Below are 17,037 nucleotides of genomic sequence, written 5' to 3'. Positions count from 1 at the left end.
TTTTCTTTTCTAATTATTAGTTTATGTTCATTATTATTTAATTATAAAATAATTGTAAGTTGCCTTATTATATTATTAATGTAGTACTAACAAAACTGAAATACACACATTATAAAATGACTGTTAGTAATACCATTAATGAGTGTTATATTTTTTACTTTTTATAAATATATGGACCGATAAATAGAAAAGGAAAAATTATTATTTTGGTAATAAATATAATTCGACATAATTAATAGATTTGTTACTTTATAATAAACTTAACAATTATGTTATTTGTAATATTTTATGTTTTTATATGTACTAAGTCTATTTATTCACGTGAATATTAACTATTTGACTCGTTATCACTTGAAAAATAAAATAATGTATATATATTAAATTTAACATTAATTATGCATGTTATTTTTTTATTCTTTCTTTCATTTTAATATGCTATTTTTAATTATTTATTTATTCCATTGATATTAAATTAAATATATAATTAATATAAAAATGTAATTAACACGTTATTTTTAGAATTATAAATTATTATATAATCAAAAACTTAATTTATTAGTTAATATAATATTAAAAGTATAATAAAAATGTTATATTTTAGAAATAGAATTAGTATTAATTTAAAATTCTAATAGAATTTGACTTCTATAATTAGATTTGTATTAAATGAATTATATTATATATTATTATATTGAATTAATAAAAGACCAAATTAACTAATAAATTAATAAAGCTCTATTAGTAAATTTATCCATTCTCTTTCACACTTTTGTATATGTTATGATATGATGCGGGCTACGCATTTGTATAAATAAGTAGGTCGATTAGGAAAGATAATAAAATTACTTTATGAAGATATAATAATTTAGCATAAATAAAAATTTGTCATTTATAATAAAATTAAAGTGTATTACTTTCTATATTTATATTTTCTGTTTTCAAACAAATAAAATATATTTTTATTGTCTTGTTTATTGATATTTCGTTACAAAATAATTATTAGTTGCTTATTACATTGAAATAACAAAAGTGAAATACACACATCTCTCTTTCTTTTATAAATATTAATCGTGAAATACACACATCTCTCTTTCTTTTATAAATATTAATCATTTTTTTTACTTATACACGTCGCATATAAATATTAACTATTTGACTTCTTATCACTTAAAAAATAAAATGATATACATTTTTTAAGATTTAGCATTATAATTGAACTTGTCATTTTATTTATTTATTATTTAAGTGTGTTATTTTATTTTTCTGTTTATTACATTAAATATTAGTTAAGAATATAATTAATATGCTATCTTAGGATTATAAATAATTGTATAATTAAAAAAATAATTTGTTAGTTAAATATATTATTAAAAATATAATTAATATCTATGTTTTAAAGTCAGAATTATTATTGATTTAAAATTTTAATGGAATCAAACTTTTAGAAATAGACTTATATTATATGAATTATATTATATATTTTTAAATTAAATTAATAACTAATGAATTAGTAAGGCTTTATCAGTAAAGGTATATGTCCCGCTCTTTCTTCACACTTTTATATATGTTATAATATATGACATAATTGTTATTTTGTAACATCAAAGAGTGTGATATTTTTAAATTTTATATATTTTTTATAAATGTATCAATTGTAAAAAATGTGTTAGCATGAAGAAATATATTAATTAAGAAATAAATAGACATCGTTATGTGAATAAATAATAATTTTGCATATATAATAGACTTAATATTTTATAATAAATTAATAAGTTTGTTATTTCTAAAAAAATTATTTTATGAACACATAGACTATGAGAAATGCATTCATATAAATAAAGCCTAATTGCAATTTTAATCTCGAATTTTAGCATTTTTTTTTTTTTTGTTTCTAGCACAAATTTTAGATGTGGCAGATGAGACACTAGACTTTTATTTTTTTTGCAATCCGAATCACCGATGCTTTATCTGGTGCATTGCTTCTATGTGTCCAATAAACATGCTACATGTATTCAAATAATATGTCATGTCACTGCCATATAACAATACTCCAAAACAATGCGTTTTCATTAAGATTTCCAATTTCACAATTTGAATCCTTACAAACCGAATTTCCAAACATGTATATCCCCCATTTCTAGTAATTAGAGACCCTAATTGCTATAGTTATTGACGAGCTGAAGTGTAGCACCTATTGAACTGCAATAATGTCATCAACAAGTCACAAACACCAAAGTCACTGTTGTCAAGCACACGTGCTGCATACACGAGCTCGGTCCCAACAATGATGTGTACAGGCCATGGTATCAATGCAGACCTGTTAACCTCAATCACCGATGAGAACCTAGCTCAAAGATTCTTCCGATGCCATGTTAGAAAGGTAGAAACCTTACTTCTATTTGTTTTTATTGCTAGTTTCTTTTTTTCATTTTGGGGATCAAGGTTATGTAACTCGAGGCCTTGGTTTGGTGTTTGTTCAGATGATGACCGTATATTTTTTCAGTGGCTTGATCGTGAGCTTCCACCTTTCCAAAAGGGTGCTTTCTGAGGTTAAAGACTCAAAGGGATGCATTACAAGAGCAACTGTGGTGCAAAACTGTAATGGAGGATTAATTAAGAGATAAACTAATATTGAAGATTGTTGAGCTAAAAAAAAAGAATGAAATGCATTGTAAAGCTGTTAATAAGTGTGATGAGCTGAGTTTGAAGAATGTTGTAATGGAAAGAAAGATTGAAAGCTTCGTTATAAGAAGAAGCAGTTAATGGATAAGAACAAAATTTTAAAGGACAAGCTGAGAACAATTAAGTTTGATTCTGATGTGATATTATATTTAGTTATTAGTGTAATTGTGCTTGTATTGTCATGTTCCTTTAGTAGATCTGCTGGTAGCGATGGTCAAAAGATCATGTTGAACTAGTTAATATTTGAACTTATTTGTAATTGATGTAGTGTACGTCTGCTGGTGGTGTTGTGTAGTTGATATTTGTAATTTGAACTTATTTGCAATCAAATTAGCCTTAAGAATATAAATGTATAACTGAGTAATAGAAATTAAAAAACATAACTGATTATCTCATTCCAAAAGAAACTCAGTATATAAAGTATGCTCCACTCAACAGTTTGGTAGATAAAAAAAGGCATCTAAACTACTGCTTGTAAAGCATGCTCCAGTTGTATAGTTTAGTGGATAAAAAAAAAAGTTATATTGCACCATGTGCACAAAAGCCATCCAAAAAAGAGTTAAACTAACAAGCATAAGTAAATATACTCTAATTTAATTTGCATTGCTCTCTTGAGTCCTTATATGTCCTTCATTTGCAGCTGAGCTAGTTGAATGTGATTGTGACAAAGTTGAGCTACTCCTGCTACCTCTTCCAATCCTATCTCATCTTCTAGTCCTACCTCCTTTTCCAGTCTTGCCACCCCTTGCTGTTAATACATATAAAGACATAGTATGCATTGCATAAGATGGTGCATTATTCTGTGGCAAATTAGTTGAGCTTACAACATTGACCCTATTTTGGTATGGCATCTGCAAATAAAGAAATTTAGCTCCTTAGTTTATGCCACACATTTAGCTTGACAGCAAAAATGGTAAGGGTTTATTAATTATAACCTCATGTATATATTTCCCGTGTCCTCAAATACCTTTACTCCATATCCTTTTCTTACTTATAAAAAATACATCACAGTGAATGATTGAATATCATTTACATAGAAATACCAGTATAGGAAACTTCAACTAAAGAGTACAATTACCATTGCTCTCTCTCTTTGCTGGACTGCTTTACCATGTGGATCAGTCACTGTTGTTTGTCCTGATGTTTGGCTACCAGAGTTGATTTTTGAGTGTTATTTCTTGTTCTCATTCTATGTCTAACATTAGATTGTTCGGCATTCATAGCTGGTCTTTAACTAGATACAGTTGCATTTGGTAGAGCATCCACTCTTACCTTTGGTGGCATTCACAACTTGTCTACACTGCAATCCACTTTCAAATCTCATTCCAAGTACAAACTTCAACATTTTATAATCACATTTAGGATCATATGTGACTCTCTTTTTTCTTTTTCTTCTACTTGTTCCTTCTACTCCATCATCATTTTCATCACTTGTGGAGTCAGAATTGATGTCACCTTTAGAGTCTTTATATTCAGAATGCATCTCTTTGTCAAAATCTTCATTAGTCTTAGATTCTCTATTAACTTGTGTAGTTCTTGTATGAAAATCATCAATTATGTTAGATCGCTCTGCCACTTCATCTATAGGAACATGTCTTCTATACTTGGTCTTGTTTTGCCTGGCTTGAATATATTCCTCATCATAAGAAGCTAGCTCATGGTCATTAAGATCATCATCAGTATCACTCTCTCCCACTGGATTATAATCAAGGTCCTCAGAATCTTCATCTTCTTCATTATTAACATTTTCATACTTAACAACATCTATGACCTCCCCTCATTCAATTTCTTTTGTGTAGTTATTGTCTACTTCATTCTTATTACTATCTATATCCTATTACTGTCATTTACATTGTTAGCCACATTCTTCTCTATCACCTTTCCTCCCTCTACTACCATATCACATCCTTTGGAAATAAAATTAAGCATTTTCATAACTCTTTGTATCATCTTGCATAACGGTATAACAACCAGACCTTGTAACACCTAGTATAGTAAATGATAATATATCCCAATAGTTGGAAGCAAGGTTTTGAACTTCATCTTCTAAGTCTAGATACCTAAGCCTATCAACATCAAAACCATATTTGGGCCTGATTTCGTCACCAATATATACCTTATTCCTACCAACATTAACTAATCTACCACCATGGTGGAAATATATAGAGAAGGTTTCACTGTTATATAAAATAAATAAATAAACTCTAATTAGCTTTTTTAGTCACTATTACTCATCTTATTAAACTAAAGATTTTGACTAAAATCCTAAAACAGGCAATAATTATATAAATAAACCAAACACAGAAGTCACAACACTATTTTCATATACATCACCTAAAAGGCAACAACAATGTGAGAGACCAGAAGTTTATTAAAGATTAATGAATGGACTTACTTGTTCGCCATTTTCACAGTAAGAGGTTCCACTTGGGACCACTGCAAATGAGACCATAATGTCTATCTCCTTTGGAGCTATGTTGTAAAATCGTTGCAACTACATTAACTACAAAATATGTGGGATCTCACAATAGAAAATGCTTTGTCTTACATTTTTTTAGGTTTGAATTAAAGATACTTTTTTAGGTCTGAGACATTGGAGGAAATAAAGAAAGTGAAATAGTAGAGTTAGTTGTTGGGGTAGTTGAAATCATATTTGGAAATTCAGTTTTTAGGAATTCAAATTGTAAAATTGGAAATTTTGTAAAAACACATAGTTTTGAAGTATTGTTATATAGCAATGATGTGACATATTATTTGAATACATGTAGCACGTTTGCCGGATACGTAAGCAACAATATACCGGAAAAAGCATCGGCAATTCGGGTTGCAAAAAAAAAATGAAAGTCTAGTGTCTCATCTGCCAAATTTTAAAATTCGTATTAAAAATAAAAAAAAAAACACTAAAATTCAAAATCAAAATTACAATTAGGCCTATAAATAAATATGCTGATTAGAAAAGAGAAAAAAGAAAACTTTTAAGAACAAATATAATTTAGCATAAATATCGTATCTGTTATTTCGGGATAAAATTAGCGAGCTAATTAATTTCAGTATTTATATTTTCTTATAAATTTATTTTATGTGAAAAATATATTCACGTAAATAAAATACATCATTTAGTCTATAAAAGTTCTAAAAGAATAATTTTTTTGTTCAGTAAAAAGAAAATTACACTACTTGCCCCGTATGTATATTTCTTTTTCCTTTAGAAAAAGAAAAGAAAATAAAAACATGAAGAGGAAAGATTCTTGCATATTCTGACGTCAGCATTTTTTAATAAAATGGATGGCGCCAAAAAATTTATAAGGCGGTCTAAATCTGCTCAAATAATATTATAATAATAAAATAATAAAAGGAATCTCTTCTGTTCCCGCCATTATATCTGACTTGAAAACACACACAAAATCGAGAACAAAAGAAAAGTTTCCCTCCAAATCAAAATTTTCCCAGTTCAAAAGAGAAAAAAAAAAGAAGAAAACCTCCCAATTTCACTGCTTTCACATACAGAAACAACAAAAATCTCTCTTTCTGCGTCTCTCTCTGCAACAATTACACAAACAATGGATACCAAATTTCAAGCCTTACCTCCTCTCAAAAGATTAAGGCTTTTGCAGCAGCAGCAGCAGCAAGAAGAAGAAGTTGAAGAAAACAAAGAAAATGAAACCATAATCTCCTTGCAGCTTCCAGCAAAGAAGCGAAAGGAGTCTCGTTATCCACTTCTCCCTGAACCCACCACTACCTACTGTTTACCAGCCAAGAAACGTGTTTGGGCGTTTCAACCTGATTTCATATCAGGTAATGGTGACCCACTTTCACCATTTGATCTCAATGTTGAATATAAACCCTCTTTCGTTGATCGTGAAACCAAAAAAATTGAGGATCATAGCAAAATCCCACTTCCTAATATTACTCTTCAAGAGCTTGGAAACAGTAAAATCAGCAATCAATGTGAAACGGAAGAAGAAAATAAGGAAGAAGAAGAGAATGATGATGATGAAGATGATGGGATCTTATGTTCTATATGTCAAAGCACAGATGGGGACCCAACAGATCCCATAGTGTTCTGTGACGGGTGTGATCTAATGGTACACACTACATGTTATGGCAATCCTCTGATAAAGGGGGTTCCTGAAGGTGACTGGTTTTGTACTCGGTGTTTAAATTCTGAATCTGATAAACCAAATACGGTCTCCTGTTGTTTGTGTACAACAAAGGATGGTGCTTTGAAACCCACAACAGATGGCTTGTGGGCACATATTGTTTGTGCAGTTTTGGTTCCTGAAGTGTTCTTTGAGGACCCAGATGGGCGCGAAGGAATTAATTGCTCAAAGGTTCCTAGAAGGAGGTGGGAAGACAAGTGTTGTGTGTGTAAGACTAGAAATGGGTGTGTCATTCAGTGCTCTGAACCTAAGTGTCACCTGGCATTTCATGTTACTTGTGGATTGAATCAAGACTTCTGTTTTGAGTACAAAGAAGGAAGAAAGAAAGAGGGAACTATTGTTGCTGGGTTCTGCAAAACCCACACTGAATTATGGAAAAAGGTAACAACTCTATGATAACCCTTTCTGATTATGTTCTTGTTGGGGTTAATATTTTAAAAAGTTAAAAAAATATTAGATCTAGTTTGTTAAACACACAACAGCAATTCCAATCACAGTTGCTGATAGATTTTCTTCTTGCTTTTGCAGCAACAAAGGACAGGAAAGTTCAAGATTGTTGCCAGAGAAGAGCATATGAAGTAGCACCTGATTGTCTCAAAATCTACATTACTTCTTTTTCTTCTTTGGTTTAGATTTTAATTTACTGTATTTCATGCTTTGAATTGTTATATGGAATTGAATTTCATATTGTAGGCTTTTGTGAATGCATCAAGTGTTCATGTTAAATTCATATGCCCCCACAAATTAATAATTAGTGTTTAGGCTTCCATCTGTGGTGCAATAATAGGAATAAAATGCGGGCTTTGTGCTGTGTTGTTGCTGGTAAACAAGAAATTATTGTTATTACAAATCAAGGTGTTGGATGCTTACAAGAAATAACTACTTGAACAATATTGAATCAAGCAATTCTAATTTGGGTTCTTGCAAGAAATTATTATTCCAAACTAACAATTTGAAACAATATTTTCAAGAGTGGATTGGTTATACCCTCCAGGTGCTTGCAAGAATAAAGTTTTTATTACAAAATTATTGCTATTACAAACACTTCCTTTCTCTCTGTCATGAAGGATGGCTCAAGTTCTTTGCCATCTCTTCTTTTACCTTTTTTATAAATCATGCTAAAATTCAAACCATATTTTAGTTTCAAACTCCTAATTTTGTTTTAAATCTCTAATTTTCTAAAGAAAGATAGTAAAAAAGGCTATTTTGTAATCTCACATTTGTCTTACACATGTCAGCAAACCCATGTAACCTATTGCCAGGTCATGCGCTTATGTGCCAATATATAACACCATGTCATTATTTTCTTTTATTGACCTGCTAAATAGTCATTTGTAAGTTTGTTTGCAGATTGCAATACTCAGTTATAAGAAATAAAAGTTGAGGCTCTCAATTCTTATTTTAAAAAAAATTTAGACACCAAAAATGTAATTATTCCTATATAATAATAATAATAATAATAATAACTCTGTAACATTACTTTTTTCTTTTTGAAACCCAAACAGCTCCCATTAACCAGCAAAAGGAACAAAAGGAGGAACAAGGTTCCTAATACAATCAGGTGGAACAGAAAACATATTGAAACCATCCTGCAAATGTGAAGCCCTTGCCAAAGAATGTGCCACCAAATTAGCTTGTTTCCTAATGAATTGGACTGAATAATTACAACCATGTTGAAGAAGCAACCTGCAATCAGCAATAACAGCACCAAACTCAAAAAGATCAGCAGCACCAGAAAGCACCGCGTCCACTACTACCTTAGCATCATACTCAAAAATCACATTTGATCTGCCCAACGATAAAACCCACTGGACAGCCTCACGAAGGCCAATAGCTTCCGCTAACTTTACATTAAACAACCCAGGAGAAGAACCATCAGCTCCCATAACAAAACTACCTGCACTATCCCGAATCACCATGCCAAATCCAGACCTCCCAGATGCAGTAAAAACCGCCCCATCAACATTACATTTAACAAAACCAGGTTGAGGTGGACAACAAGTCAGAGCCTCCAACATAACTCTGGCCTCATTACCATTCCTCTGCAAACTACACGCTGATGCCCAATCACAGAGAAAACTTAAAGCACAAAACACAGTTTGAGCAGGCTGCTGCAACTGTCCTTCCCAAAGGCACAAATTACGTTGCTTCCAAAGACACCAGATTAAAACACATACCTTAGCAAATACAACCATATCAAGAGCCTCCAACTGATAAAAGAACCACTCCCTAAGTGTATTCCCACCTCCTGAACTAACATTGAAATTGGCTGCACTCATACACGCCTTTGCGTAATCACAACAAACTAAGACATGATAAGCATTTTCATTTGGTGCCCCACAAACTACACAGACATTCTCCACTTGTAAACCACGGTACTGCAGCCTATTTCTCGTTGGTAAGCAATCTGGACAAGCCTGTCAAAGCATTGATTTCACCCTAGGTGGTAATTTTAAATTCCCAAACTTTATCCACTCCCCAGCAACCCGATCCTCCAATGTCGCATACACTGAATCTGTAATCACCCTATAGCCAGTCTTAACCGAATACAACCCACTTTTTGTAAAATGCCAAATTCTAGTTTCCTCGACTGGCAGCCACCGTAAAGGTATATTGATAATAGCAGCCACATTTCTAGTAGAAAACAACTCGTCTAACAGCTCAACACCCCATTCTTGATGCATAGTAATCATAAGATCATGCACACACAAACTTTCAAAATCCGGAATAAGGGTAGTCTCTAAAAAGAAATTATTCCCATCAATCAACCACGACTCGGTCCAAACATTAATCCCACCACCATTTCCAACCCTCCACCTGCATCCTTTTTGTAGCACAACCCGAGAACTGAAAATGCTCCGTCATGTGAAACTCGGATTAAACCCAAGTTGGCGCTCATGAAATCTCCCCCGAGAGAAATATTTAGCTTTGTAAATTCTTGATAATAGAGCATTCGGTTTAGAAATCAGCTTCCAAGCCTGTTTCCCCAGCATAGCTAGATTAAAACAATGCAAATGCCTATACCCCAAGCCCCCGTACTCCTTCCTAACACACAACCTCTTCCACTTAATCTTACATTTTAGCTTGGTTTTTCTAATGCATTTATTTTAGTTTATAGTAGCTATTAAACATCAATTTCTTAATTTAGCTTGTCAACTTAGGTTTCATTTTCATTAATATAACCCCAGCATTTTGTTAATTGTTTATTGTCAAATTTTATAGCAAATCACCAATCCTCAGCAATTCGTTTCTTATTTATTATCAGTTTCATTAGCATAATCAGGCATACAATTTTTCTGCATTTTATTAGATTAATCATTCACCTAATTATTAATTACAAATTAAACAGCCACATTTAATAAAATAATCTATGATCTTACATCAAAGAGCCAAATATTAGAGAACATTGTCTTACTTATATAATTTGCAATTTTGAATTTAAATATATTTTATTTAAAGGATGTTGATTTAACCTAATAGCTGAATAAAATTATTTAGTAATAATTTAATATCAGCTACCAGTAGCTAATTTAAACTAAAATAGCAACTGATAGGATCACTTACCTACTTTTTAGCATTTTAATTAGATTAATCACTCACCTAATCATTAATTAGAAGTTAAAAACACAAATTTAATAAAATAATTTGTACCTAACATATTCAAAATTATGATCACACATGAAAGAATCAAATAAGAAAACATTATTTTACTCATATAATTTGCAATTTTAAATTTATGCATATTTATTTAGATGGTATTTGATTTAGCTGTTGGAAGTAGTTGTTAGCTGTCTATACCTAACTATTGAACAAAACCTGTTTGGTGAAAATTTAGAATTCATTTGGTTCAATTGATTAATGCCTGATAGTTGATAAATTAAACCGTTTGATAAAGTTTTATTATCGGTTACTGTTTATATGTTAAATGATAGTTTATTTTTCAACATATTTTATTTTGATATACTATTTTTTAATGATAAAATTAATAAAAATAGCTTATAAAAATTAAAAATATTATAATTAATATTGTTTAACTTAATTACATTTATTATTAAACATATACTTATAAATATTATTTTAAAAGTAGAAATTTAAATTTAAATCTTATTAATTATAATAGATAAACTTCAAGTAAGTTATTATTAATAAGAGTAAAATATTCTCTAAATAAATAAAAGATAAATCAATTATCAAATAACAAAAAAAATATTTTAAAATAGAAATGATAGAATTAGCGGTTGATTGAAATCAAATCAGCTATCAGCTACTAATTCTTAAGTTTTATCAAATATATTTAATCTAGTTGTTCAGTAAAAAAACAATTACCAACTGCACAAAAACTATAAACCAAATATTCTCTTAATATTAGTTGTTGGTAGCGTTAAACTAAAATAACAGCTAATAGGATAAACTGCTCTTGAGAGCTTTTAGCCAACTGTGATGTTTTTTTCTATACATAAGACTAAAATTATCTTTTTTTTTATTAATTATTTAAAATATCCTCTTTAAATTATATTTCTTTTACTTACAATACGCATATTTTATTTTATTCATAAGACATTGATAGTTTTATTTATGTTTCTCTCATATGCATTTTCATCTTTAACTTGACTTGCCAATTTTAATTAATATCTAGAATTTATTTATATTTGTACATTTAGAAAAGAAAAAGAATTATTAAACATGCATAAGAAAGATATATTAAAATATTACAATATCTTTTTATGATTGTGTATTCAATTTACATTATTGCACATAAATATTTATTTTGTATAATATTTTTATATTAGTATATTATAGATTAAAATATAAATTATATTCATATAGATCATTTTACATACTAATAAATAATTTAAATATATTTATCAAATATTTATATAAATGAGTTATCAGCCTCTTAGTAAAAATGACGTTCTAAACAATCAATCATAAAGTAAAGTTTACTCAAATGTCTAATTATATTAAAATGATGAAATTAAATAGTGAATTTTACTGTTTGTACATTTCATTTAATTGTGGTTTCTTTTTAATGTTAAAATTTACATTTGGGTTAGAATTTATACTGTTTTAGTTTATTAATGCTAAAACATATTTAATCTCATTAAAAGAAATATAATTGGGCTAAAATTATATAAATCTATTATAAATACTTCTAGAATTTTGGAATCCTAAACTAGGGGCCTTATATAACGGTCTCTGCACCACATTATATAATGGTCTAACCTAAGTACAATTTTCAACCCATCAAATTTCTGACATGTGCATCGGAGAGTTTCTGATACATTTTTTTTAAAGATTATATTTATTAAATTTATAATAAATATCTTTTAAATATTATACTAAATTATTTGTCAACTCTATTTTATTGAAAAGACATTTATACCACAATATAAATATTTATTAATATAACTTTAGCTTAATTTTTTTACTAACTATAAGGACAATTTATAATATGTGTATGTTATATATATATATATGTTTGAATTGATTAATGAATATGATATTTATTAATAATGGATATCTATTTACAGATAGATAAATATTATACTTATAAATAATGAATACTTATATCAATAAAAAAAATAGTAAAATTGAATTTTTATAATCAACATCATTTCTTCTGAAATAATATTTCATAGTGATATAAACAACATATATAAAGTTATAACTACTTATTTAACAAGAATAAATTAATGAACATATATATTGTAAATGATGTATAATCTTGAATAAAATAATGAACATTTAAAAGTTGATGTAATAAAAAATGAACATTTTTATAATAAACAATAAACATTATGCTTATAAATGATGAATATTGATACTTTTAGTTATGAGATTATTAATTATATATCAATAAAATTTTTAAGTTGTCACATGTTTAGTTTCATTCACTAATAAAATAATATTTTTAAGTTATGAGATTATAAACAAAATGCTTATAAATGATGAATATTGATACTTTTAGTTATGAGATTATTAATTATATATTAATAAAATTTTTAGGTTGTCACATGTTTAGTTTCATTCACTAATAAAATAATATTTTTAAGTATACAAAGACTTCGTATAAATTATATTATATTAATTTCAATGAATAATTTACTTTATTAAACGTAAAAAGTATATCGATTCTTAATTTATTTGGAGTATGATTAATTGAAAAATAAAAAAATGTGTTAATAATTATATTAATTGTATATATATATATATATACACACTTTTTGACATATATTATTATTTCTCGACATATAAAATTTTTATTTTAAAATATATATTTATTTTAATACATAAAATTTAAATTGTATAAAAATTACAAAAGATTAAAAATATTTAATTTATTATTATTTATCAAAACCTGATATAATTATAAAATATTAAATATCTTATCTAATTTTATCTATAAACTCAAATTATATTTATTATCTAAAATTAAAATAATTATGACAATTGTATAAAAATTAACTTTTATAAATATAAATATATTTACTAATATATAATTTTTAACATAATATTAACTTTTATAATTTATTTTATTATGATTTTAAATTTTAACAGAAAAATAAAAAACATAATTGTTATTTCGGACATATGGCACTGCCTTCGAACCACACTGCAAATTTATATACATATGAATTTCTAAAATTTAAATTCTTTTTGACACGTGTGCTTAATTTTTGATACATATGATTTTTATTTTAACATGTATATTATTCTTGACACAAGAAAGTCAAGCATATGTATAATTTTTTAATCTTTTCTATTAATTTATTGATTATTAAGTTATTATCCTAACTAAACATTCATTCTCATCCTAAAAAATAACATATTAATAATAAATTAATTTTCTAATTAGATAATGATAGTTTTCTAAGTAGATAATTATTAGTTTTCTAATTAGATAATGATTATTCTAAAAAAATATCATACTAATTATATTTTAATATTATATTAAATAATAAATTAATTTTCTAATTAGATAATAATTATAATTATGAAAAATAATATTTTAAAGATTATATTTATTAATAAATTAATCTTTTAATTATATAATAATTTCTAATTCTAAACAAATAGTAATATCAATTATATTGATAATTTATATATTATTAGAATAATAAATAAATATTTTTAAAATAATCTTTATACTAGTCCACTAATAAAATTTAAAAAAAATTAAAGACATTTAAAAATAGTTAATTTGCTATTATTTTTCAAAGTACTATAATTTAAATATTAAATATTAAAAATTTATTAAATTTTATAATATGAATTTAATTTTATATTTAGAATAATAATAGCGATCGTACAAGATACCGATAAACAACTAATTATCTATAATTACCGGATATAATTTGCTCCAAACTAGTGTTTGTAGTTGTTAAAAATAAAAACATAACTTAACTATCTGCTGCCTGCTATTAGTTATGCAGATAAATTCAACCAACTATATAGTTAATTCTTTTTTATAATACCAAACATGCAAATAGTTAATTCTTTTTTATAATACCAAACATGCAAATTTCCGAACACTTAATCTGATGTGAGACCTTTTTTGGTCAACCACTCTATTTGTTTGTTTGTTCCCATGTGAGACCTTTTCTTTTGACAATTGTTTGGGAAATGTTAGAACAAAGTACTTTGCTTCCATAGGTACGGAATTTGAACACTCAGAATATTCAATTGCATCCTATGTATATTCGTACAAATGACTCTACATTTTTATTTTTTCTCTTCTTGTTCATGGACTTTTTAATTATTACACCATCAATCTATGCATGGATATTTTAAAAAATTTGAATCTGAGTAGTTAATTTAACTTATTTAATCATAATTTTATAATCAATTTAATTCGACTAAGTTTTAAAATATAGAAATCTAACAAATCAAGATATAATCGGTTTAGATAAATTTATCGCTTTTATAAAATATTCAAATTTCTTGTTAGACTAGTTGTTTAACTAGTTTGAATGGTTAAATCGATAATCGGACCAAATATAATATATATGATAAATAAATAAATAAATAACACATTTATTACTATTAATTAATGGAAATGCTTAATATATAAATTAAAACATCAAGATTTATTCATTTATTTATTATGGACATGATTCATTTATTACAGACCGATCGATAATGTTTTATAATAAGTGAGAGAATGAAAGACTACAAATGAATTGAAATACCGGATCTTTTAGTTTAATACTCCTAACTAATATTATTAAAGTTGTTCTTTTTTTTTTTCAATATCCACACTAGAAAAGCAAAAAAAGAAAAATTAATTTTGGGAATTTGATTTGATTGTGTTCTAATTTCCAATCATCATGATCTCAGATCCTCATCATTTAAACCAAGCAATTATCATGATGTCAGTCATTCATCAGCATTGATGAGAAATATAAAATGATTCCCAGGAGAGAAAAGGAGCCTACAATCTAGAGTGATAGTGACCTCAGAAAATACAAGTCTATTGGTGGTTGGGAGTGGTTAACTTGAAAAGTTGTCTAGTTTGAAACTTTGATTTCATTATCAAACCATTCTGTCGTAGTCAATATTGTTTGTTTGTTTGTTTTTTTGAATAGTATTGTTTGTAGTCGTAGACATTCATATTTATGTAGTTGTAGCAGAGGCAAGATTGCGTCTGCGAGCCAAGGTATCACCACTGCGAGAAATGGAAAATGAAGACAGTAAAGATAACAGCCACCATTACGACCGCGATCAAGCTCGCTATCTCAGATTTCTTATTTTAAGTATATCACGACCACAACGAAACTATCACGACCATAATATTTATATCTGTTAGAAAGCCTGTCTATTTATAACATGGCAAATCATGAAATGCCATGTAAGATGAGTATATTTGTGAATATGAGAAAACAATCGGGTGTATATATAAAAATTAGAAAATATTTCCGTAAAAAGAGTATATTTAGAAAATAACTTTGTAAAAACCGTATATTTATAAATATGAAAAATTAACCGTACAAAGTCTATGTTCATCGTACAAAGAGACTGCTGAAGCAGTCCAACGAGCAAATCAGTTCTGCCAACACCAGCGCTCAAGTTCTAGATATAGCAAGTGGTCCCCACCAGTCGACAGAATTCTCAAAATTAATATGATAATCGTATAGATAAGATAATTAATTTTTCTTATAATTTAATTAAAATTAATTTTCAATATACAATTATTTTAAAACTCACTTGAAAAGGTTTTGTTCGGCATGCTTACATTAACAATAAATATATATACATAAAAAAAAAAAAAAAAGAGAAGAAAGGATTCATGGAGCAGTCAAAAGCTATTTTCGTCGATCAGCTCTTATGGCTGAAGCTATTGCCTTGAGGGACGCAGTCAGATGCAAACCGGTTGGGAGTAGGAAGTCAGGCAGGCAGCAAAGAACTTTTAACACTGCTCCTTCACGTTTGTTAAGAGGCAAGCAAACCAAGTGCCCAACTGGGTATCAAAACATACCTTTCTTACAAATATTCTTAATTGGTTTGTAAATCCTTGTGAACAATGATGTAGCTTCTCTCAATTCTTAATGATATTTCATCACTTGATTTTTAAAAATAAAGTGATTATTCTTTTAATATAAATATAAGAAACAACAAGCAAAAAGAAACTCTCTCTTGGATTCTTTACAACCAAGAAGGGATTTAGACCCTAAGTTTAAGGATTACTTTGATCATGATTAATCAATTTGCTATTTAAGTTGATAAATGAGTGATATATGAGACATTTATCTAATATGTATCACTCATTTTTTAATTGTAATTTATTCATTAAATATAGATAAGAACCATCTAGTATTTTTATTCTTTAATGAAGCTCAACCATTTTATAAGAAAACAAAAGATTTCAGCAATCAATTTTTAATTGATATATTGACTATTAGAGGATGCTCTTCTAGAAGAAAAAAAAGGTCAAAGAAATGAAAAAATTTGACAAAAGCAATATGTATTCAAAATTAATTAATATCCAATGCAATTATTGAACTCAATTAATTATTTTAACAATTTTATTGGTAGGAAATCTTAATTTTTAAGAGTTGTTAATGCACATATATATTACCAATACTTTATTAAGCATCAGTTTTAATGTGAAAGGATGCGACTCAAGGCAAGATTGAATATTTAGCATAACATCTCAATGTATATATATATGTTATTTTAATATTATTTTCTCTTTCCT

General features: G+C 27.6%; 2 protein-coding genes across 2 annotated transcripts; one reads left to right on the top strand and one right to left on the bottom strand.

The window, feature by feature from the left end:
• Positions 1-5,657: 5,657 nt before the first annotated feature.
• LOC8269052 (mst2 complex subunit nto1) lies at positions 5,658-7,653 on the top strand. Its single transcript, XM_002531202.4, has 2 exons — positions 5,658-7,223; positions 7,371-7,653. Exons 1-2 carry the CDS (start codon positions 6,243-6,245, stop codon positions 7,422-7,424), a joined length of 1,035 nt encoding a protein of 344 aa, XP_002531248.2. The 5' UTR covers positions 5,658-6,242; the 3' UTR covers positions 7,425-7,653.
• A 634-nt stretch (positions 7,654-8,287) lies between these two features.
• LOC112536661 lies at positions 8,288-9,931 on the bottom strand. Its single transcript, XM_025159464.2, has one exon. The coding sequence runs from the start codon at positions 9,119-9,121 to the stop codon at positions 8,354-8,356; it is 768 nt and encodes a 255-aa protein (XP_025015232.2). The 5' UTR covers positions 9,122-9,931; the 3' UTR covers positions 8,288-8,353.
• Positions 9,932-17,037: the final 7,106 nt, after the last annotated feature.

The sequence above is a fragment of the Ricinus communis genome, chromosome 9 (genome assembly GCF_019578655.1).
Source record: "Ricinus communis isolate WT05 ecotype wild-type chromosome 9, ASM1957865v1, whole genome shotgun sequence".
In the NCBI taxonomy this organism is placed as follows: domain Eukaryota; kingdom Viridiplantae; phylum Streptophyta; class Magnoliopsida; order Malpighiales; family Euphorbiaceae; genus Ricinus; species Ricinus communis.
The sequence above is the reverse complement of the archived record's forward strand: the minus strand, read 5'-3'. Positions and strand labels throughout refer to the sequence as shown.